At 30.5% G+C, this 26,155-nt stretch overlaps 2 protein-coding genes across 2 annotated transcripts in view; one reads left to right on the top strand and one right to left on the bottom strand.

Annotated features, from left to right (window-relative positions):
• Positions 1-26,155, bottom strand: part of LOC139429626 (short neuropeptide F precursor) — an 89,453-nt gene that overhangs the window by 41,597 nt on the left and 21,701 nt on the right. The window contains exon 2 of the mRNA XM_071195589.1: positions 10,835-11,058. The gene's annotated coding sequence lies outside the window, so the exon portion shown is untranslated. The remainder of the gene's footprint in view (positions 1-10,834; positions 11,059-26,155) is intronic.
• LOC111421612 (guanosine-3',5'-bis(diphosphate) 3'-pyrophosphohydrolase MESH1-like) lies at positions 23,688-24,895 on the top strand. The gene is made up of 3 exons (XM_071195108.1): positions 23,688-23,770; positions 23,836-23,958; positions 24,010-24,895. The coding sequence occupies exons 1-3, from the start codon at positions 23,725-23,727 to the stop codon at positions 24,429-24,431; spliced, it is 591 nt and encodes a 196-aa protein (XP_071051209.1). The 5' UTR covers positions 23,688-23,724; the 3' UTR covers positions 24,432-24,895.

The raw sequence follows: 26,155 nt of genomic DNA, 5'->3' as shown, positions 1-26,155 counted from the left end.
AGGATTTTAAAACATTTTGAGAAGTTTTAGAATAATTTGTAAACATATTCCGAGATTTTTAACGATTCTTATAGGCATTTCTAGTAATTGACTTAGAATTAAATTTATTTCCAAATTTCTAACAGCTCCTAAGCTTTTCTAGGTATTTCCAAAAATTCACAAAGGAATTTTATAGTAATTACCATGCATATTGAGAGATTTCCAATGACATCTAGACATTTCTATGTATATCCAAAAATTTATAACAAAAACTAACTCTTTTTAGACATTTTTAGGGATTTGCAGAAACTTAGAAACGATTTACAATGGTTTTAAGTAAATATCTTGGAATTTCCAAGAGCCACAATGGATTTTGAAAGACATCGAGAAATATCCAAGGATTTCAATGAATTTCCAGAATTTGTATAAACATTTCCAAAGATATTCTAAAGTTTCTAATGATTTGATAAGATCTCTAGATATTCTTAACGACAGACTTTTACTTAGGGATTTATAAAAAAGAATTTTCAAGAATTTACACAAAATAATTTAAAATTTTCAAAGATATCTATAGATTTCTAACGATTTTTATGCATTTCTAGATATTTCCAGAAATGTTCAAATGCTTAAAAACGAGTTCTTTGGAATTTCAGAAAGTGAACAAGAATTTCGAAGGATTTTAAAACATTTTGAGAAGTTTTAGAATAATTTGTAAACATATTCCGAGATTTTTAACGATTCTTATAGGCATTTCTAGTAATTGACTTAGAATTAAATTTATTTCCAAATTTCTAACAGCTCCTAAGCTTTTCTAGGTATTTCCAAAAATTCACAAAGGAATTTTATAGTAATTACCATGCATATTGAGAGATTTCCAATGACATCTAGACATTTCTATGTATATCCAAAAATTTATAACAAAAACTAACTCTTTTTAGACATTTTTAGGGATTTGCAGAAACTTAGAAACGATTTACAATGGTTTTAAGTAAATATCTTGGAATTTCCAAGAGCCACAATGGATTTTGAAAGACATCGAGAAATATCCAAGGATTTCAATGAATTTCCAGAATTTGTATAAACATTTCCAAAGATATTCTAAAGTTTCTAATGATTTGATAAGATCTCTAGATATTCTTAACGACAGACTTTTACTTAGGGATTTATAAAAAAGAATTTTCAAGAATTTACACAAAATAATTTAAAATTTTCAAAGATATCTATAGATTTCTAACGATTTTTATGCATTTCTAGATATTTCCAGAAATGTTCAAATGCTTAAAAACGAGTTCTTTGGAATTTCAGAAAGTGAACAAGAATTTCGAAGGATTTTAAAACATTTTGAGAAGTTTTAGAATAATTTGTAAACATATTCCGAGATTTTTAACGATTCTTATAGGCATTTCTAGTAATTGACTTAGAATTAAATTTATTTCCAAATTTCTAACAGCTCCTAAGCTTTTCTAGGTATTTCCAAAAATTCACAAAGGAATTTTATAGTAATTACCATGCATATTGAGAGATTTCCAATGACATCTAGACATTTCTATGTATATCCAAAAATTTATAACAAAAACTAACTCTTTTTAGACATTTTTAGGGATTTGCAGAAACTTAGAAACGATTTACAATGGTTTTAAGTAAATATCTTGGAATTTCCAAGAGCCACAATGGATTTTGAAAGACATCGAGAAATATCCAAGGATTTCAATGAATTTCCAGAATTTGTATAAACATTTCCAAAGATATTCTAAAGTTTCTAATGATTTGATAAGATCTCTAGATATTCTTAACGACAGACTTTTACTTAGGGATTTATAAAAAAGAATTTTCAAGAATTTACACAAAATAATTTAAAATTTTCAAAGATATCTATAGATTTCTAACGATTTTTATGCATTTCTAGATATTTCCAGAAATGTTCAAATGCTTAAAAACGAGTTCTTTGGAATTTCAGAAAGTGAACAGGAATTTCGAAGGATTTTAAAACATTTTGAGAAGTTTTAGAATAATTTGTAAACATATTCCGAGATTTTTAACGATTCTTATAGGCATTTCTAGTAATTGACTTAGAATTAAATTTATTTCCAAATTTCTAACAGCTCCTAAGCTTTTCTAGGTATTTCCAAAAATTCACAAAGGAATTTTATAGTAATTACCATGCATATTGAGAGATTTCCAATGACATCTAGACATTTCTATGTATATCCAAAAATTTATAACAAAAACTAACTCTTTTTAGACATTTTTAGGGATTTGCAGAAACTTAGAAACGATTTACAATGGTTTTAAGTAAATATCTTGGAATTTCCAAGAGCCACAATGGATTTTGAAAGACATCGAGAAATATCCAAGGATTTCAATGAATTTCCAGAATTTGTATAAACATTTCCAAAGATATTCTAAAGTTTCTAATGATTTGATAAGATCTCTAGATATTCTTAACGACAGACTTTTACTTAGGGATTTATAAAAAAGAATTTTCAAGAATTTACACAAAATAATTTAAAATTTTCAAAGATATCTATAGATTTCTAACGATTTTTATGCATTTCTAGATATTTCCAGAAATGTTCAAATGCTTAAAAACGAGTTCTTTGGAATTTCAGAAAGTGAACAAGAATTTCGAAGGATTTTAAAACATTTTGAGAAGTTTTAGAATAATTTGTAAACATATTCCGAGATTTTTAACGATTCTTATAGGCATTTCTAGTAATTGACTTAGAATTAAATTTATTTCCAAATTTCTAACAGCTCCTAAGCTTTTCTAGGTATTTCCAAAAATTCACAAAGGAATTTTATAGTAATTACCATGCATATTGAGAGATTTCCAATGACATCTAGACATTTCTATGTATATCCAAAAATTTATAACAAAAACTAACTCTTTTTAGACATTTTTAGGGATTTGCAGAAACTTAGAAACGATTTACAATGGTTTTAAGTAAATATCTTGGAATTTCCAAGAGCCACAATGGATTTTGAAAGACATCGAGAAATATCCAAGGATTTCAATGAATTTCCAGAATTTGTATAAACATTTCCAAAGATATTCTAAAGTTTCTAATGATTTGATAAGATCTCTAGATATTCTTAACGACAGACTTTTACTTAGGGATTTATAAAAAAGAATTTTCAAGAATTTACACAAAATAATTTAAAATTTTCAAAGATATCTATAGATTTCTAACGATTTTTATGCATTTCTAGATATTTCCAGAAATGTTCAAATGCTTAAAAACGAGTTCTTTGGAATTTCAGAAAGTGAACAAGAATTTCGAAGGATTTTAAAACATTTTGAGAAGTTTTAGAATAATTTGTAAACATATTCCGAGATTTTTAACGATTCTTATAGGCATTTCTAGTAATTGACTTAGAATTAAATTTATTTCCAAATTTCTAACAGCTCCTAAGCTTTTCTAGGTATTTCCAAAAATTCACAAAGGAATTTTATAGTAATTACCATGCATATTGAGAGATTTCCAATGACATCTAGACATTTCTATGTATATCCAAAAATTTATAACAAAAACTAACTCTTTTTAGACATTTTTAGGGATTTGCAGAAACTTAGAAACGATTTACAATGGTTTTAAGTAAATATCTTGGAATTTCCAAGAGCCACAATGGATTTTGAAAGACATCGAGAAATATCCAAGGATTTCAATGAATTTCCAGAATTTGTATAAACATTTCCAAAGATATTCTAAAGTTTCTAATGATTTGATAAGATCTCTAGATATTCTTAACGACAGACTTTTACTTAGGGATTTATAAAAAAGAATTTTCAAGAATTTACACAAAATAATTTAAAATTTTCAAAGATATCTATAGATTTCTAACGATTTTTATGCATTTCTAGATATTTCCAGAAATGTTCAAATGCTTAAAAACGAGTTCTTTGGAATTTCAGAAAGTGAACAGGAATTTCGAAGGATTTTAAAACATTTTGAGAAGTTTTAGAATAATTTGTAAACATATTCCGAGATTTTTAACGATTCTTATAGGCATTTCTAGTAATTGACTTAGAATTAAATTTATTTCCAAATTTCTAACAGCTCCTAAGCTTTTCTAGGTATTTCCAAAAATTCACAAAGGAATTTTATAGTAATTACCATGCATATTGAGAGATTTCCAATGACATCTAGACATTTCTATGTATATCCAAAAATTTATAACAAAAACTAACTCTTTTTAGACATTTTTAGGGATTTGCAGAAACTTAGAAACGATTTACAATGGTTTTAAGTAAATATCTTGGAATTTCCAAGAGCCACAATGGATTTTGAAAGACATCGAGAAATATCCAAGGATTTCAATGAATTTCCAGAATTTGTATAAACATTTCCAAAGATATTCTAAAGTTTCTAATGATTTGATAAGATCTCTAGATATTCTTAACGACAGACTTTTACTTAGGGATTTATAAAAAAGAATTTTCAAGAATTTACACAAAATAATTTAAAATTTTCAAAGATATCTATAGATTTCTAACGATTTTTATGCATTTCTAGATATTTCCAGAAATGTTCAAATGCTTAAAAACGAGTTCTTTGGAATTTCAGAAAGTGAACAAGAATTTCGAAGGATTTTAAAACATTTTGAGAAGTTTTAGAATAATTTGTAAACATATTCCGAGATTTTTAACGATTCTTATAGGCATTTCTAGTAATTGACTTAGAATTAAATTTATTTCCAAATTTCTAACAGCTCCTAAGCTTTTCTAGGTATTTCCAAAAATTCACAAAGGAATTTTATAGTAATTACCATGCATATTGAGAGATTTCCAATGACATCTAGACATTTCTATGTATATCCAAAAATTTATAACAAAAACTAACTCTTTTTAGACATTTTTAGGGATTTGCAGAAACTTAGAAACGATTTACAATGGTTTTAAGTAAATATCTTGGAATTTCCAAGAGCCACAATGGATTTTGAAAGACATCGAGAAATATCCAAGGATTTCAATGAATTTCCAGAATTTGTATAAACATTTCCAAAGATATTCTAAAGTTTCTAATGATTTGATAAGATCTCTAGATATTCTTAACGACAGACTTTTACTTAGGGATTTATAAAAAAGAATTTTCAAGAATTTACACAAAATAATTTAAAATTTTCAAAGATATCTATAGATTTCTAACGATTTTTATGCATTTCTAGATATTTCCAGAAATGTTCAAATGCTTAAAAACGAGTTCTTTGGAATTTCAGAAAGTGAACAGGAATTTCGAAGGATTTTAAAACATTTTGAGAAGTTTTAGAATAATTTGTAAACATATTCCGAGATTTTTAACGATTCTTATAGGCATTTCTAGTAATTGACTTAGAATTAAATTTATTTCCAAATTTCTAACAGCTCCTAAGCTTTTCTAGGTATTTCCAAAAATTCACAAAGGAATTTTATAGTAATTACCATGCATATTGAGAGATTTCCAATGACATCTAGACATTTCTATGTATATCCAAAAATTTATAACAAAAACTAACTCTTTTTAGACATTTTTAGGGATTTGCAGAAACTTAGAAACGATTTACAATGGTTTTAAGTAAATATCTTGGAATTTCCAAGAGCCACAATGGATTTTGAAAGACATCGAGAAATATCCAAGGATTTCAATGAATTTCCAGAATTTGTATAAACATTTCCAAAGATATTCTAAAGTTTCTAATGATTTGATAAGATCTCTAGATATTCTTAACGACAGACTTTTACTTAGGGATTTATAAAAAAGAATTTTCAAGGATTCACAAAAAATAATTTAAAATTTTCAAAGATATCTATAGATTTCTAACGATTTTTATGCATTTCTAGATATTTCCAGAAATGTTCAAATGCTTAAAAACGAGTACTTTGGAATTTCAGAAAGTGAACAAGAATTTCGAAGGATTTTAAAGCATTTTGAGAAGTTTTAGAATAATTTGTAAACATATTCCGAGATTTTTAACGATTCTTAGACAGTTTTAGGCATTTCTAGTAATTGACTTAGGATTAAATTTATTTCCAAATTTCTGACAGCTCCTAAGCTTTTCTAGGTATTTCCAGAAATTCTCAAAGAAATTTTATAGTAATTACCATGCATATTGAGAGATTTCCAATGACATCTAGACATTTCTATGTATATCCAAAAATTTATAACAAAAAATAACTCTTTTTAGACATTTTTAGGGATTTGCAGAAACTTAGAAACGATTTACAATGGTTTTAAGTGAATATCTTGGAATTTCCAAGAGCCACAATGTATTTTGAAAGACATCGAGAAATATCCAAGGATTTCAATGAATTTCCAGAATTTGTATAAACATTTCCAAAGATATTCTAAAGTTTCTAATGATTTGATAAGATCTCTAGATATTCTTAACGACAGACTTTTACTTAGGGATTTTTAAAAAAGAATTTTCAAGGATTTACAGAAAATAATTTAAATTTTTTTAAGATATCTATAGATTTCTAACGATTTTTATGCATTTCTAGATATATCCAAAAATATTCAAATGCTTGAAAATGAGTTCTTTGGAATTTCAGAAAGTGAACAAGAATTTCGAAGGATTTTAAAGCATTTTGAGACGTTTTAGAATAATTTGTAAACATATTCCGAGATTTTGAACGATTCTAAGGGCCGGTTGTACCACCTCCCGATAAACTATCTAACGGATAATTACCATGGATACAGCGGTTTTAAGCGCTCTCATTGGCTAAGGCTCGTTACTACCATCTTCTGGTTAAGCTATCTAAGGGATTATTACCATGGTTACGGCTATTTTACGCGCTCTCATTGGCTGGTAGATGGGTTTATCTATTAGATAAATTTAACTAAAAGATGGTAGTAATGGACCTAAGTGCGCCAATTTATCTATCGGATAAATTTATCGGGAGTTGGTACAACTGGCCCTTAGACAGTTTTAGGCATTTCTAGTTATTGACTTAGGATTAAATTTATTTCCAAATTTCTAACAGCTCCTAAGCTTTTCTAGGTATTTCTAGAAATTCTCAAAGGAATTTTATTGTAATTACCATGGATATTCAGAGATTTCCAACGATATTTAGACATTTCTAGGTATATCCAAAGTTTATAACCAAATTTTCAAAAGAATTTTCTTGATTTTCCAAGTGTGATTAGGGATTACTAAAGCTATAGAGAAATATTTAAAAATTTCAATGGATTTTTGGAAATTGTTTCATAATTCCATAAAAAAATTTAGGGATTTTTCCATCGATTTTAAGCAAACTTTTTGAGATTTTCAAGGGTAACTAAGAATTTCGAAAGCTCTCGAAGATTTTCTAACGATTTTAAAGGATTTCCACAAGTTTTATAACGATGTCTAAAAATATTCAGGAATTTCTAACGCCTTTTAGACATTTTTAGGCATTTCCAGAAACTTAGAAATGATTTACAATGGTTTTAAGCGAATATCTTAGAATTTCTAAGAGGCACAATGGATTTATAAAAACATCGAGGAATATCCAAGGATTTTCAGAATATCTATAAACATTTCCTAAGATATTCTAAGATTTCTAATGATTCGATAAGATCTCCAGATATTCTTGACGAAAGATTTTTACTTAGTTACTGTTTCAGGAATAGTTAGGGATTTATACAGAAATGTTTAAAAGAACTATTCCTTACGAATAATTCTAAATCCTTCATTATTCTTTGAAAGAATTTTCAAAAATGTATAGAAAATATCTTAAAATTTTCAAAGACATCTATCTATAGATTTCTAACGATTTTTGTGCATTTCTAGATATTTCCAGAAATGTTCAAATGCTTAAAAACGAGTTCTTTGAAATTTCAGAGAGTGAACAAGAATTTCGAAGGATTTTAAAGCATTTTAAGTACTTTTAGAATAATTTGCAAATATATTCCGAGATTGTTAACGATTCTTAGACAGTTTTAGGCATTTCCAGTAACTGACTTAGGGTTAAATTTATTTACGGATTTCTAACACCTCCTAAGCTTTTCTAGGTATTTCCAGAAATTCACAAAGGAATTTTATAGTAATTACCATGCATATTGAGAGATTTCCAATGATATCTAGACATTTTTATGTATATCCAAAAATTTTCAAAACAATTTAGGGATTTCTAAAGCTATAGAGGAATGTTTTAGGCATTTCTAGTAATTGACTTAGGATTAAATTTATTTTCAAATTTCTAACAGCTCCGAAGCTTTTCTAGGTATTTCTCAAAGAAATTTTATAGTAATTACCATGGATATTTAGAGATTTCCAATGATATCTAGACATTTCTAGGTATATCCAAAGTTTATAACCAAATTTTCAAAAGAATTTTGTTGATTTTCCAAGTGTGATTAGGGATTACTAAAGCTATAGAGGAATATTTAAAAATTTCAATGGATTTTTGGAAATTGTTTCATAATTCCCAAAAAAATTTTGGATTATTTAGCAGTTTTAAGGCTATTTAGGGATTTTTCCACCAATTTTAAGCAAACTTTTTGAGATTTTCAAGGGTAACTAAGAATTTCGAAAGCTCTCGAAGATTTTCTAACGATTTTAAAAGATTTCCACAAGCTTTATAACGATGTCTAAAAATATTTAGGGATATCTACTCTTTTTAGGCATTTTTAGGAATTTGCAGAAACTTTAGAAATGATTTACAATGGTTTTAAGTGAACATCTTAGAATTTCTAAGAGTCACAATGGATTTAGAAAAACATCGAGCAATATATATCCAAGGATTTCCAGAGTTTGCAAAGTTTCTAATGATTCGACAAGATCTCTAGATATTCTTAACGAAAAAGTTTTACTTAGTTACTTAATATTTTTAAGGATATCTAGGGATTTATACAAAAATGTTTACAAGAACTATTCCTACTATAATTATATAACTATTACGAATAATTCCAAATTCTTCATTATTCTTTGAAAGAATTTTCAAGGATTTACAGAAAATATCTTAAAATTTTCAAAGATATCTATAGATTTATATCGATTTTTATACATTTCTAGATATTTCCAGAAATGTTCAAATGCTTGAAAACGAATTCTTTGGAATTTCAGAGAGTGAACAAGAATTTCGAAGGATTTTAAAGAATTTTGAGTACTTTTAGAGTAATTTGTAAACATATTCCGAGATTTTTAACGATTCTGACTTAATTGACTAACTTAGGATTAAATTTATTTCCGGATTTCTAACAGCTCCTAAGTTTTCAGAGAATTCCAACGATATCTAGACAGTTCTAGGTATATCCAAAAATTTATAACAAAATTTTCAAAACTATTTCGCTGATTTTCCAAGTGGGATTAGGAATTTCTAAAGCTATAGAGAAATGTTTAAAAATATTAAAGATATCTTTGGATTTCTTGGTGATTTCAAGGCTATTTAGGAATTTGTACCGATTTCAAGCAAACTTCTTGGAATTTTCAAGGGTAACTAACAATTTCGAAAGCTGTCGAAAATTTTCTAACGATTTTGAAGGATTTCAACAAGTTTTATAACGCTTTTTAGACATTATTAGAGATTTGCAGAAACTTAGAAACGATCTACAATGGTTTTAAGTGAATATCTTGGAATTTCCAAGAATCACAGCGAATTTAGAAAAACATCGAAGAATATCCAAGGATTTCCAGAATTTGTATAAACATTTTCAAAGATATTCTAAGGTGATTCAATAAGATATCTCTAGATATTCTTAACGAAAGATTTTTACTTGGTCCTTTCAGGGATTTTTAGGCATTTCTAAAAAAATGCAGATTCCGTTAAAGTTATTTAAAAAAAATCTGGGATTTCTAGCGATTTCAAGCAATTTTTTTGAGATTTCCAAGAGTTATTAAGAATTTCTAAAACTATCGGATAATTTCTAAGGATTTTAAAGCATTTTCAACAATTTTATAATAATGTCTAAAGACATTTAGGGATATTTAACCGTTTCTACACATTTCTAAGTAATTCCAAAAATTTCTATATAAGGAATTTTCATGAAAGAAATGGAAGATGGCATTTTCAGTAATTTACAAATAATTTCAAGTAAATTTATAATCAAATTTTCCAAAGATAACGGATTTTGACAAAATTGAATTAGCATAAAAATAGATTGAGACAATTTCAAGATAAAAAAGAAAACTTGTGATTTTACAAGAAAGATTTTTTTCGACGATGGACCTTTTGGTCGCTTTTGCAAGCTGTCGGTCAGATTGAGAACGAAAGAGTAGGTCTTTATTTGCATTTTTATTTGTTTTCGAACTCTCAAAGGAGAACACACTATAATACCAAGAGTGGTTCTTCTCTGTATTTTCCGCTAGAAAGTCCATTTTCTCTGTATATGTCACGAAAAAAAATCTGATTATATCTCCTCCCCAACCAACGAGTAAGAAGATTCGTTATAATTCTAATTAAATGGATTAATTATTACAGCATAAGGTACTAAATCCGATTATTTTAATTAATATAGAATAAAACTTTTAAGAACTTAATTATTTAAGCTTATCGATTTTGTTCAACATGTTTAAATAATTAAAAATTAATAAAACAAGTTGGATTTTTTTAAAATACAAATTATTAACATAAAAAATTAGGGGAAAATTTGATCGAAAAGTCGTAAAACTTTATCTTGTATATCTTAGAAAAGTTTTTTAAGGAAAACTCAAAAACTTTATATTATTTTAGTTTTAGAAGAATTAGAAAACTTTTTAAGAATCGATTTTTTAAATTAAAAAACCTAACTCGTCTAATTTTCCTCACAACACGAACTCTAATTCTAATTCGAGCAGAAAAATGCGTGACAAAAACAACCCCTCCTATAATTTAGAAGGAATCCCCAAAGACTCTATTTCGTTAAACTTAATTCAGTTCGAAACGATAAATTTAATTAAATAAAAATAAATCGCTTACCTTTTCTAATTGGCACAAATACGTTTAATTTCTTCTTTTGGTGTTTTCGATTGGTAGTCGATGACACTGCTGTCGAGGATGAGAACGCGTTTGAGACGGTTTCGCGGCTTTATATAGCCGGAAAAGGACGTGTTTGGGCACGTTTGGGCGCTTGCGTACCATATCCGGGGGCGCATTTAAAAGTTATACATAGAAGGGTGGTCGGAAACCAACCACTTGTAGCTCTGAAAATAAAAATTCTTAAATCAACAAAACAGAATTACTAAAACCAACATAATTTTTTTTTTTTTGTATTAAAATCAATCACGATTTTTTTTAAATTTATTTTAGTTCCGTATCGATTTCAGAAATTGTTTTGAAATAATTCTAGAAAATCATCAAATTATTTAATCAAATCAAATCTTATTCATGTAGTTCTCTATACATCAAATTAACTATCTAAATGTTTGTAAACAAGAAAATCAAATTATTTCAATCGCGTTGTGTTAAAAGAAAATGAGAAAAAATAAAGTGATTTTAAAAAATATCGAATGAAAATGAACAAGAACTAAATCAACGTGATGGTGGGTAGATGAGAAAAATGAAGAAATTAACATAAAGAAAGTACTGAAAAACAACTAAAACTAACGTCTGAAGATGCACGGTTAACCACGAAACGTTCTAATTAGCACTAACATTAGTATTAAAACTAACACTAAATCTAGAACTAGAATCATTCGGCTTTAGCCGTCTTTTGAGACGTACGGCTAAACCCGAATGATTCTGGTTCTAGATCTAGTGTTAGTTCCAGTGACAGTGTTAGATAGCGCTAATAAGTACTAGATAGCGCTAGATTGTATATTATTATTGAACTAAAACTAGAACTAACACTAGACCTAGAACTAGAAAAAATCGGGTTTAGCCGTGCGTCTTCAGACGCACGGCTAAACCCGAAACTTTCTAGTTCTAGGTCTAGTGTTAGTTGTAGTTTTATTTGTTATACAGCGCCAAGTTGTATATTTTTATTGAACTAACACTAGATCTAGAACTAGAAACATTCGGATTTAGCCGTCTTGAGAGACGTGCGGCTAAACCCAAATGATTCTAGTTCTAGATCTAGTGTTAGTTCTAGTGACAGTGTTAGGTAACGCTAATATCGCGCTAGATTGTATATTATTATTGAACTAAAACTAGAACTAACACTAGATCTAGAACTAGAAACATTCGGGTTTAGCCGTCTTGAGAGACGTGCGGCTAAACCCGAATGATTCTAGTTCTAGATCTAGTGTTAGTTCTAGTGACAGTGTTAGGTAGCACTAATAAGTACTAGATAGCGCTAGATTGTATATTATTACTGAACTAAAACTAGAACTAACACTGGATCTAGAACTAGAAACATTCGGATTTAGCCGTCTTGAGAGACGTGCGACTAAACCCGAATGATTCTAGTTCTATATCTAGTGTTAGTTCTAGTGATAGTGTTAGGTAGCGCTAGTAAGTACTAGACAGCGCTAGATTATACAGGGATATCCGGAAATGACATGTACATCGGAAGACCACAAGTACCTTGACCAAAAATACAATGATTTAACTCATTTAACTAAACTTATCTATATACAAAATTGCTTAGTTTAGTCGCTAGAGTTCTTTGAAAATTCATGATGAATCAAAGATACAACGCAAAACGAAAAATACGAATACTGCTGTCAAGTTTAAGTGACAAACTGTTTTTGTTTTTAAAATTAATTATACCTAGCCAACTATTAAAAAAAACGTTTGTAGTTACTTTGCATCACTTACACGCATTCGCGCTTTTGGGGATTTACAGAACATTTTTTTTTGGCTAAACCGTTCACCCAACTGAAATTTTGTAAGAAAGAAAATAGTTTCTAAATTAAAGTAACTATTCAGAAAAAAAATGGTAGTGTTTGTACAGGGGGTTAAAAAGATATGGATGCATAATGTATTGTTACACAGTTTTTAAACATCCTATAATTTTCGAAATTAGAGTTTAATCCACAAATAGCTGTAGTCTGCTGATAGAAATCCATGACCAAAAAATGAATAAAATCCATCGAGGATTTTTCGACTTATTTAAAAAAAAATTAAAAAATATATTATTTTTAAAGCCCTCTAGCGGTTAAACTAAGCAATTTTGTATATAGATAAGTTGAGTTAAATCATCATATTTTTGGTCAAGGTACTTATGGTCTTGCGTTGTACACGTCATTTCTGGACATCCTGTATATTATTATTGAACTAAAGTTAAAACTAATACTAGATCTAGTGACAGTGTTAGGTAGCGCTAGTAAGTACTAGATAGTGCTACATTGTATATTATTATTGAACTAAAAGTAGAACTAACACTAAATCTAGAACTAGAAACATTCGGGTTTAGCCGTCTTGAGAGACGTGTGGCTAAACCCGAATGATTCTAGTTCTAGGTCTTGTTTTAGTTTTAGTGATAGAGTGCAATACTAGAACTAACACAAGACCTACAACTAGAATCATTCGGATTTAGCCGTCTTAAGAGACGTGCGGCTAAACCCGAATGATTCTAGTTCTAGATCTAGTGTTAGTTCTAGTGACAGTGTTAGGTGGCACTAGTAAGTACTAGATAGCGCTAGATTGTATATTATTATTGAACTAAAAGTAAAACTAACACTAGATCTAGTGACAGTGTTAGGTACAAGAAACTTTCTAGTTCTAGATCTAGTGTTAGTTCTAGTTTTATTTGTTATACCGCGCCAAGTTGTATAACACAAGACCTAGAACTAGAAATATTCGGGTTTAGCCGTCTTGAGAGACGTGCGGCTAAACCCGAATGATTCTAGTTCTAGATCCAGTGTTAGTTCTAGTGACAGTGTTAGGTAGCGCTAATAAGTACCAGATAGCGCTAGATTGTATATTATTATTGAACTAAAACTAGAACTAACACTAGATCTAGAACTAGAAACATTCGGATTGAGCCGTCTTGAGAGATGTACGGTTAAACTCGAATGATTCTAGTTCTAGATCTAGTGTTAGTTCTAGTGACAGTGTTAGGTAGCACTAGTAAGTACTAGATAGCGCTAGATTGTATATTATTATTGAACTAAAAGTAGAACTAACACTAAATCTAGAACTAGAAACATTCGGGTTTAGCCGTCTTGAGAGACGTGTGGCTAAACCCGAATGATTCTAGTTCTAGGTCTTGTGTTAGTTCTAGTGATAGTGCTAGTGTAAAACTAGAACTAACACAAGACCTACAACTAGAATCATTCGGATTTAGCCGTCTTAAGAGACGTGCGGCTAAACCCGAATGATTCTAGTTCTAGATCTAGTGTTAGTTCTAGTGACAGTGTTAGGTGGCACTAGTAAGTACTAGATAGCGCTAGATTGTATATTATTATTGAACTAAAAGTAAAACTAACACTAGATCTAGTGACAGTGTTAGGTACAAGAAACTTTCTAGTTCTAGATCTAGTGTTAGTTCTAGTTTTATTTGTTACACAGCGCCAAGTTGTATAACACAAGACCTAGAACTAGAAATATTCGGGTTTAGCCGTCTTGAGAGATGTGCGGCTAAACCCGAATGATTCTAGTTCTAGATCCAGTGTTAGTTCTAGTGACAGTGTTAGGTAGCGCTAATAAGTACCAGATAGCGCTAGATTGTATATTATTATTGAACTAACACTAGAACTAACACTAGATCTAGAACTAGAAACATTCGGATTTAGCCGTCTTGAGAGACGTACGGCTAAACTCGAATGATTCTAGTTCTAGATCTAGTGTTAGTTCTAGTGACAGTGTTAGGTAGCACTAGTAAGTACTAGATAGCGCTAGATTGTATATTATTATTGAACTAAAACTAGAACTAACACTAGACCTAGACTAGAAAAAATCAACAAACTTTCAACTTGACTTTCAGTTTCCTTATCTACTATATTTACCTCTGCTCTTGTATCTGTTGTAAATGCTACTTGTTTATTTTGAATATTTATGATTTGAGTCTATTCCTTTACGTTATCTACTCTAAACTTCATCAAACTTCCAACATAGATCAGTTTCTTCTTTCTTTTGTTCCTCTCCCACCACATAGGGATGTCATATAGGGTTACGCTATCTAGTAGTAAGAGACAGAAGAACGATGACTTTCCTTAGAAGGTTTTATGATTGTCATTAAAAACATGACTGTCAACATACTTTCTAGTTGTCGGTCTAATGTTAGATCTAGTTTTACACTAGAACTAACACAAGACCTAGAACTAGAATCATTCGGGTTTAGCCGCACGTCTTTCAAGACGGCTAAACACGAATGAATTTTAGAGGCAGTGACAAGTAGCGCATAAGATATCACTATGTTGCATATTTTTATTGCACTAAAACTAACACTAGACCTATAAAAAAAAAATAGAACTAGGAACATTGACCAAGACAGAGAGGTGGGGAAAACAGCGGAAAATGAGCGATGATTCAAAACCACTTGGGAGACCTCAGGAAATGGTTCAAAGGCAACCTCAGAAATAACAGATCGACAAATCTTCAATAAGAAGATTTAATTAAAATAAATAATAAAAAATGATTGTTTCAATTAGGCAACCAATTATACTTAAATTAACTTATGTACTTAAATTGATTTAAGTTGACAACACTTTTTATTTTTTAATGTCAAATTTGACAACATCATTCCTTAATTTGTTTGTGAAAATAACTCAAAATTTCAATTCAATGGGATTTATTGAATCGAAAAAATCGTTTCTTTGTAATTCCAAGTAAGTTTTTAATATAACCAACTTATTTATTACCATAAGTATGATGCATCTATAAAAATCTGCATCTTCAAGTTTATTTAGTAACAAATTTGAACGGTTACTTTAAATGAATTTATAAATAGAAGTTTGGGTTGTGGACCAAAATGTTTAGAATGGGGAACGTTTAACTGAGGGGCGGTGTAGGGTAAGAAAAGGGGATGAGATGGTTGTTGGATGCGTATCACGTTGTAAGAAATGCAATTTTCCCCCATCAATGTCCGTTACAGATAGAAACGGTGCGTCGCTTCCTTGTGTCTCGTGCATTTGACACTAGTCTCTATATTCTACGTTTTCGTAAGTTTATAAAAAGAAATGAATAGGTTAAGAAAAAAAAATTTATTTTTGTTGTAAATTTTTTCCCCATATAGAATTTTGATAGGATCACGTAAAACATACGTGATATTTTAAGTATTAAGGGTAAGGGACACCTGTGGCGTGATTTCCCAGCCCTTGATTTGCATATGCTCTTCCCATTTCTATGTCATTTCTCATATGACCTTCTCAAGAAATTCACCTCGAGCGGGACATTAACAGGATTGGATTTACTCAAACATATTCACATAAACTAAAATACTAATTTAACTTGAAATTATTTAAGGAAATTGAGACGAAAATCGAAACGGATTCTTTTAAATCCGTTTAAGCGGTGATAATTCGAGTGGATTATAGCCGAGATGGAATTAAAAAAGAATTAAACCGGACGGGAAACTCCGTAGTAGTTAGATAAGTTAGTTAATCACGCTTGAAGCTGTCAATTCGAGGAAGAAAAATCGAGAACGGTGGGGTTAATGAGCGTCGTTGAAAGCGATCCTCTTGTCGGGTAATCCTCTCGAGGGTTCAATAAACATTTTTAATACGAAAAAACACCACCGTATAAAAAAAATTATTAGAAGGAAACTCCAATAATAAAGTGATTGAAATTTTTTTAAATCTTATATTATTCCTTTTTTAAGAAGTTTATTATTTTTTCTATCATCTTATAAACGGCTAAGCTACCACTATCTGGGCTACAAAAATAACCAGGCGAATTAAAAGGGGCGTAGAGGAATGTCAAAAAGAACAGAAAGTTCTCTGCGAAAAATGCCTCACCAGCTTAGCTCTTTAATCTGATGCTAACTAGCGCTATCTAGAACTGTCACTAGAAGTAACACTATATCTAGAACTAGAATCATTTGGGCTTAGCCGCACGTCTCCCAAGACGGCTAAACCCGAATGATTCTAGTTCTTGTGTTAGTTCTAGTAATAGTGCTAGTGTAAAACTAGAACGAACACTAGACCGTAAACTAGAAAGATTCGGGTTTAGTAACACGTCTCTCAAGACGGCAAAACCCGAATGATTCTAGTTCTAGGTCTTGTGTTAGTTCTAGTGTAAAAATAGATCTAACATAAGACCGAGAACTAGAAAGTATGTTGACAGTCATGTTCTTAATGACAATCACAAAACCTTCTATACTCTGTTTTTAAACCAGGAGGAGTAAACGCGAAAGTCAGATTTACACTAGGAAAAATCACCAGAAAATATCACTAGATATCAATCTGGTGACAAATTTAAAATACTCCTCCTGGTTTAAAAACAGAGTATAATTGCCAAAGAAAACTTCAAGGTATAATTAATGTTTGTAAACAAAACTAACCTTACCGAACATTCCTTCACGCTATAATTGACATTACAAAAGAAAACTTCACGCTATAATTGCCATTACAAATTGCCAAAAAATACTTCATGGTATAATTAATGTTTGTAAACAAAACTAACCTTGCCGAACATTCCTTCACGCTATAATTGACATTACAAAAGAAAACTTCACGCTATAATTGCCATTACAAATTGCCAAAGAATACTTCATGGTATAATTAATGTTTGTAAACAAAACTAACCTTACCGAACATTCCTTCACGCTATAATTGACATTACAAAAGAAAACTTCACGCTATAATTGCCATTACAAATTGCCAAAGAATACTTCATGGTATAATTAATGTTTGTAAACAAAACTAACCTTGCCGAACATTCCTTCACGCTATAATTGACATTACAAAAGAAAACTTCACGCTATAATTGCCATTACAAATTGCCAAAGAATACTTCATGGTATAATTAATGTTTGTAAACAAAACTAACCTTACCGAACATTCCTTCACGCTATAATTGACATTACAAAAGAAAACTTCACGCTATAATTGCCATTACAAATTGCCAAAGAATACTTCATGGTATAATTAATGTTTGTAAACAAAACTAACCTTGCCGAACATTCCTTCACGCTATAATTGACATTACAAAAGAAAACTTCACGCTATAATTGCCATTACAAATTGCCAAAGAATACTTCATGGTATAATTAATGTTTGTAAACAAAACTAACCTTACCGAACATTCCTTCACGCTATAATTGACATTACAAAAGAAAACTTCACGCTATAATTGCCATTACAAATTGCCAAAGAATACTTCATGGTATAATTAATGTTTGTAAACAAAACTAACCTTGCCGAACATTCCTTCACGCTATAATTGACATTACAAAAGAAAACTTCACGCTATAATTGCCATTACAAATTGCCAAAGAATACTTCATGGTATAATTAATGTTTGTAAACAAAACTAACCTTACCGAACATTCCTTCACGCTATAATTGACATTACAAAAGAAAACTTCACGCTATAATTGCCATTACAAATTGCCAAAGAATACTTCATGGTATAATTAATGTTTGTAAACAAAACTAACCTTGCCGAACATTCCTTCACGCTATAATTGACATTACAAAAGAAAACTTCACGCTATAATTGCCATTACAAATTGCCAAAGAATACTTCATGGTATAATTAATGTTTGTAAACAAAACTATCCTTACCTCACATTCCTTCACACTATAATTGACATTACAAAAGAAAACTTCACGCTATAATTGCCATTACTAATTGCCAAAGAATACTTCATGGTATAATTAATGTTTGTAAACAAAACTAACCTTACCGAACATTCCTTCACGCTATAATTGACATTACAAAAGAAAACTTCACGCTATAATTGCCATTACTAATTGCCAAAGAATACTTCATGGTATAATTAATGTTTGTAAACAAAACTAACCTTACCTAACATTCAGCGTCTGAAGACACAGGGCTAAACCCGAAACTTAAAAATATACAACTTAGCGCTGAATAACAATTAAAACTAGAACTAACACTTGCACTAGAACTATACTCTGTTTTTAAACCAGGAGGAGAAACGCGAAAGTCAGATTTACACTGGGAAAAATCACCAGAAAATATCACTAGATATTTTGGCCAAGGACAGTAGAATCTAACAGGACTGCTACATCCATTGTTGTGACAACCTGCCCGCACACTACGTCATACCATTTTCCACGCCCAGCTGTTGTTATGGTCTATGTTTGCTGTGTATTATTAGAGGTTATATCCTAGACGTATTCATTATATTTTTGAAGTTTTATGTTTTTAGACGTATTAATGTCTATCATATAACCTCTAAAAACACAGAGTTACCAGGCGTGGCAAATAGTGTGACGTAGAGTGCGGGCAACCAACCCGTAGTGGACTACAAAAATACAATGGATGTAGCAGTCCTGTTAGATTCTACTGTCCTTGTATTTTGGCGGTAAATTTAAATTAATTATTATTTATTTACTTATTATTGTATTTATTTTCGTTTGTTATCGTCAACACTATACATACAAATTAACATTGAAGTTATGAGTGTATTTATTTCAAAATATAATAAAAAAGGGTTTAAGAACACAAAATATACAATAATGACACGAAACTGTCGAATTATCAATTACCCTTTGATTATATATAATATGGATTGAGCCAACGAGAGAGATAGCTTGCGCAAGGTGATCGAACCGAGATAGACATAGAAGCGTACTGACATATAATGGGCGTGCGTTAATTTTGGCGGTAAATTTAAAACAAAATTAATAAATGACAAAAGAAAAAAAAAAGAAAATAAAATAAAATTTCCTTATTATTTATAATACTTACAGGTGATGTGAAACTGTATTATCGCGAACTTTGCACACGAAACAATACATTTTTAAACATAACGGTGTGACTGGCTGTGACACAACAAAACGATAAACGTCAGGTTTGACACTTTTGTGCGAATGCGCCCGTCTGTTTAGTAACGTTTTATGTCTATCTTTGTTACACTTTCACATTATCGCTTTCCATCTGCGTCTATTCACCTTGAGCCACATTTTTGTTAGTAGATATATTCAGTTAGCTCAATCCATATTATATATAATCAAAGCAATTACCTAACCTTCAAATTCAAAATCAAAATTCAAAATTGCCTGTGTGTGATCCTTCCTCGCATTCAACCAATCACGTGCAAGGTCAATCTGGTGACAAATTTAAAATACTCCTCCTGGTTTAAAAACAGAGTATAATGAAAGTCATCGTTCTTCTGTCTCTTACTACTAGATAGCGTAACCCTATATGACATCCCTATGGGGTGGGAGAGGAACAAAAGAAAGAAGAAACTGACCTATTTGTTGGAAGTTGGATGGAGTTTAGAGTAGATAACGTAAAGGAATAGACTTAAATCATAAATGTTCAAAATAAACATGTAGCATTTACAACAGACATAAGAGCAGGAACTATAGTAGATAAGGAAACTGAAAGTCAAGTTGAAAATTTGTTGATTTTTTCTAGTTTAGATCTAGTGATAGTTCTAGTTTTAGTTCAATAATAATATACAATCTAGTGCTATCTAATACTTACTAGCGCTACCTAACACTGTCACTAAAACTAACACTAGATCTAGAACTAGAATCATTCGGGTTTAGCCGCACGTCTCTCAAGACGGCTAAACCCGAATGTTTCTAGTTCTAGATCTAGTGTTAGTTCAATAAAAATATACAACTTGGCGCTGTATAACAATTAAAATGTTTTAGTTCAATAATAAATAATAATATACAATCGACTGCTATCTAGTACTTACTAGCGCTACCTAACACTGTCACTAGAACTAATACTCGACCTAGAACTAGAATCATTCGGGTTTAGCCGCCCGTCTGTTAAGACGGCTAAACTCGAATGTTTCAAGTTCTAGATCTAGTGTTAGTTCAATAAAAATATACAACTTGGCGCTGTATAACAAATAAAACTAAAACTAACACTAGACCTAGAACTAGAAAGTTTCGAGTTTAGCCGTGCGTCCGAGGACCCGATATTTTCTAGTTCTAGGTCTAGTGTTAGTTCTAGTTTGTTCAATAAAAACATACAACATAATAATATCTTATGCTAACTAGCGCTATCTACCACTGTCACTAGAACTAACACAAGACCTACAACTAGAATCATTCGGGTTTAGCCGTCTTGAAAGACGTACGGCTAAACCCGAACGTTTCTAGTTCTCAGTCTAGTGTTAGTTCTAGTTTTATACCAGCACTATCACTAGAACTAACACAAGACCTAGAACTAGAATCATTCGGGTTTAGACATCTTGAGAGACGTGCGGCTAAATCCGAATGTCTCTAGTTCTAGGTCTAGTGTTAGTTCTAGTTTTACACTAGCACTATCACTAGAACTAACACAAAACCTAGAACTAGAATCATTTGGGTTTAACCGCACGTCTCTCCGTATGGCTGAACCCAAATGTTTCTAGGCGGCCGGCAACATCTCGAATTTTCCTAGTTTATTTTCCTATTTTGCGAATTTTTGCTTAAAACTGACCAATAGGATTCCTTCTTTTTGGCGCTTCAATTTGAAAACACTCCTTCGAATTAAAAAATAGAGTATAGTCAGAGATTTTATCTTTATTTTATAAATAAAGAAAGTCAACTACTCACAACATTTAATGCAGGACGATTTGGAAGATATCATTACAAAAGAATTCCTTCACCCAAACTATTTAACTAATTTATAATACTTCTTATAACTACGTCTGAACTCTATTGTTAACATGTATGTATGTATGTATGTACAGGGGTGCGTAATTTTTACGTGCACTTAGGCCCCAGTGGACCCCTTGTATTGTTAATTAACATAACCTTCTAATAACAGTCATCGTTCTTCTGTCCCGTACCACTAGATGGCGTAACCATATATGACAATACTGTTATTTTTGTCAATTTCTGTACCAGCTTGTGCCTTCCTTATTTTATCAACTCATTGGATATGTTATCTGGACATATTCTCTTATATCAGCCAGTTCTTCGGCTGAATAGAGTCTTGGTTTTTTTTCATGCCCGCAGCATCTTCTACAACTTTGCGCTCCATACAGATCGTATGTTATATCTATATCATACATAAACTTTATCCAGAATTCTCTTTTGATAGCTTTTATTCTCACGTTTACTTCATTTCTGCTCTTGCTAGAGCTTCGGCAAGATCTTTCACCACCTAACGGAACCGTGGTTTTGTGCGATTCTTCTATTTTATATAATTAAAAATGAATTTGAATTAAAAATTACTTCAATAATGTAAATATTAGCTTTTAACTCCAACAAAGGATTTCTTTCCATAAATTTTTCAATAAAGAACTTTATATCGATTAAGAAATTTCTCTTTGACGTCCACTTAATATTAACAATAGGTAGGAGCAGCAAATATTCCAAGTGGTTTCTACAACACAATACACGAAACGCACACGGAACATTTCGTTTATTAGAAATTACAGAAGTTTTAGCACAAATACCGCGAAGGTTTCGACTGTATAGAGTTTTGTTGTTGGTTCAATGAGCTTCTGTTTTAGAACTTTAAGCAATATGCTCTTCTATGGTCAAATATAGTCGTATCATTGGAAAATCGGGGAATCCCTGTGGTCTCGTTGGGGTATTTAAAATGGCCCCAGATTATCCTAAGCTTTGTATTCGAACTTTCGAGAGTATATTTATTAAAGTGTGTTAAATACGTGTTAAACCTAATAAGAATAAATGTTAAAACATAATAACATTGAATATTAAAACGATTTAAAAAGCGCTAAAAAATGAAATGTGTCAATTTGACATATTTAAAAAAAAAACGGATAATAATGATATTGAAAATTATAACTTAGCTTATCTTGTAACTTACTGAAGTTCTCGGTTAAGGAAACTTGGACTCTTCAAAAGGTAACAATGATTATTGATTGGATTGGAATAATTCTTCGGAATGGTATACTGGATTAATTGGAATTTTAATTCAAATCTTCTTATTTAACTTATTAAATAATAAGTTTATTATTTTTGAGGTTATGTTAATACCATGTTTTGGTATTTTAAATGATCGCGGACAAAATTAGCGTACGCTCCTCACCACGTTCGAAATCACACTAAAATCTACCAGTTTCGTTTGTTTATTGCAAGAACGTTTCAAATAACGTTTTCTGATTGGTTAAACGCATCAACTTGAAATTCGTAATTTAAATTTCTCCGGTATTGCCAACTTCGAAATGTCAAATGTCACCAAGTAAATTTTATCAAAAATTATTAAAATTTTTATTTTAACCATATTTATGTGTGAAATGTTGTAGTTTTGTTGCTTTAACTTTGTTTGTGCTGATTTCGGAACATTTTCTTTTAGATTTCCACGTCCAGCTTCAAAAATATATTTAAAAATTTAATCTACGGATTTTCGTCCAATTTTTAATCAAAACTCCCATATGATGGATGATTTTCGTTCTTGACATGCTAAGATTATCGTGTTCAGTGATTTCAACCGGACAAACATGAATTGCAATAAGAAATTAATGAAAAATTAAATTTGAGGTTATGTCACTGTCAAAATTCTGCAAAATTACTTCGTATCGACTTTACATGGATTTAATGCAATAAAAAACGTAAACGGTCAACAATACATAATGAATTCTAACATATTTACAACGTTATTACATTTTTGTTGGTAAATTGGGGTAAATTGGTCTCGTTGGGGTATTTAAAATGGACCCAGATTATCTTAAGCTTTGTATTCGAATTTTCGAGAGTATATTTATTAATGTGTGTTAAATATGTGTTAAAGCTAATAAGAATAAATGTTAAAACATAATAATATTAAATATTAAAACGATTTAAAATAGCGCCATCTATCTATTTATAAAAAAATGAAATGTGTCAATTTGACATATTAGTTTCAAAACAAATTTGTAGGTTATAAAATTATTTGAAATGTCAACAACAAATTTCTCTTCAAATTCAGAAACATCAGAAAATTGTATGTAATTAATTAACAATAAAATTTCAGTAAAAACCCTATAATGCTAACTTCAATAAGTGCAGTTCACGAGTGTACCCACGAGGTGGTTAAAGCCCTGGTGAAATGTGCAACTTTCGCTGCAATAAAACACAAGGATCAAAGAAGAAAAGATATGGCAGCAACACCTTACATAAACCACCCAATCGGTTTAACAATCAATTCAAATTAATCAAAATAATATTTTGTTTAAATTTTAGGAGTCGCTTTTATTTTAACCAACGAAGCTGATGTTACAGACGCTGCGGTTATTCAAGCAGCTTTATTACATGATACAGTCGAAGATACAGAATGCACGCTTGAAGAGATCGAATTAAACTTTGGAAGTAAAGTAATGAAAATCGTTAAAGAATGCACCAGCGATAAAAGTTTACCGAGAGATGTACGGAAACAACAACAAATTGAAACAGCCCCGAAATCCTCTAAAGAAGCCAAATTAGTGAAATTAGCCGAGAAATTACATAATGTAAGGGATTTAGAAATGCGAACGCCACGAGGGTGGACCGAGCAAAGAGTAAAACAATATTACAGTTTTGCCCGAAATGTTTATAACGGCTTAAAAGGTGTTAATACAAAGTTAGATGTTTTATTAGATGAATTGTTAAAGAGATACGGTGCTTAAATTATATCAAAAAATAAATTAATTAATTTCATCTTTTCCCTCATAGATGTCGCCCCTTATTAAACGTCATTCATATTTGTCAAAAACAGTGATGCCAAATTTGGGGATTTGTCCCTAGTTCAATTAAATTTGCAAACTTCATTTGTAACATGACATCACAAGTTTCTATGTTAAAAGTTTATACTAACATATATATTATACTAAGCTGAATTGTTTAGGAAGATTTACTGAAAATGGAAGTTGCAGAGTTTTGGGAAATTTTAGGGGAAGAAGGAAATAAGCAGTGAAGCTCTAAATGCAGTTGCAGTAATTCGTTTCGCATCAAATGACTGTTGCCAATCCTTTCAAGTTTCTAATATTATACCTTTCAACTTTTATAAAACGTGATCTCAATCAAATTAATATGTTTAGTTTGTAAAATTACATGTTTCTATAAAACACAATAAAGTTATATTTTATGTATATTGGTGGCTGTTTTTATTATTATTATTTATGCTCCATGTATTGTATAATGCTTACTATCTGAAAATTAGCTATTCTTCGTAATAATTAAGTACGAAATAAGTGAATACACAAATATTTGATAATTAAAATTAACAGCTTAATATGGTTTATTTAATTTTTGACCTGTAATCAGAAAAAAAGAAAAACTAATTAATAAATCTAGGGAATTTTCATGCGACAGTTAGGTATTTGAAAACCTGCGCATCTGGCATCTCTGATAACACAGAACCTAGAACTAGAATCATTCGGGTTTAGCCGTCTTGAGAGACGTGCGGCTAAATCCGAATGTTTCTAGTTCTAGTGTTAGTTCTAGTTTAACTTACTTGTTCTTGAATGTTAGATACTTTTGGCAAAAGACTAATTATTGCTAGCAGAAGATTAAATACTGCTAGTAAAATAATAAAAACTGCTTGGAAAGGGGAAATAGTATTTCAAAAAGTTACCTACTGCTTCTAAAATGCTAGATACTGCAGAAAAAGACCACAACTTACTTGGAAAAGATTAGATACTGTTTTAAAGATAATACCAATTGCTTCCAGAACGTTAAACACTGGTGTTAAAGGTTTTGACCTACTTGGACATGCGGAATACTGCTTCCAAGACTACTTATTGCTTTCAAAGACTTTAATAATTGTTTGGAAAAGAGATACGCATTCCAAAAAGCTACTTACTGCTTCCAGTATGTTAGATACTGCTGGAAAAGACTAATAACTGCTTGGAAAGAAGAGATATGCTCTCTAAAAAAGGTACTTACTGCTTCCAAAATGCTAGATACTACTAGAAAAGATGACAACCTGCTTGCAGAAGATTAAATACTGCTGGAAAAAACTATTATTTGCTTAGAAAGACAAGATACTGTTTTCAAAAGACTATTAACTACTTTCAGAACGTTAAATATTGTTGGAAAGACTACTAATTGCTTGGAGAAAGCTAGATATTGTTGGCAAAGACTATTTAATGTTTTCAGAAAACTATATATTGTTGCCAAAACACTACTAAGTGCTTAAAGATTACAATACTACTGGCTGAAGATTATTTACTGAAACTATTCTGCTGTTGAGTGATATCTTTCTGTGTCCTTTCCATTACAGATTTACAAATTGCTGCTAGAACACTCGATTCTTTGTCACCCAGATGCGACATATCTTTTTATAGGGGGGTTTACTGATTTATTTCAGAATTTTGCGTAGAAATTCCACTTTGAGTTAGGTTAATTAATA

This window comes from Onthophagus taurus, chromosome 3 (genome assembly GCF_036711975.1).
Source record: "Onthophagus taurus isolate NC chromosome 3, IU_Otau_3.0, whole genome shotgun sequence".
In the NCBI taxonomy this organism is placed as follows: domain Eukaryota; kingdom Metazoa; phylum Arthropoda; class Insecta; order Coleoptera; family Scarabaeidae; genus Onthophagus; species Onthophagus taurus.
Note: the sequence above shows the minus strand (reverse complement) of the source record. Positions and strands in the feature narration are given on the sequence as shown.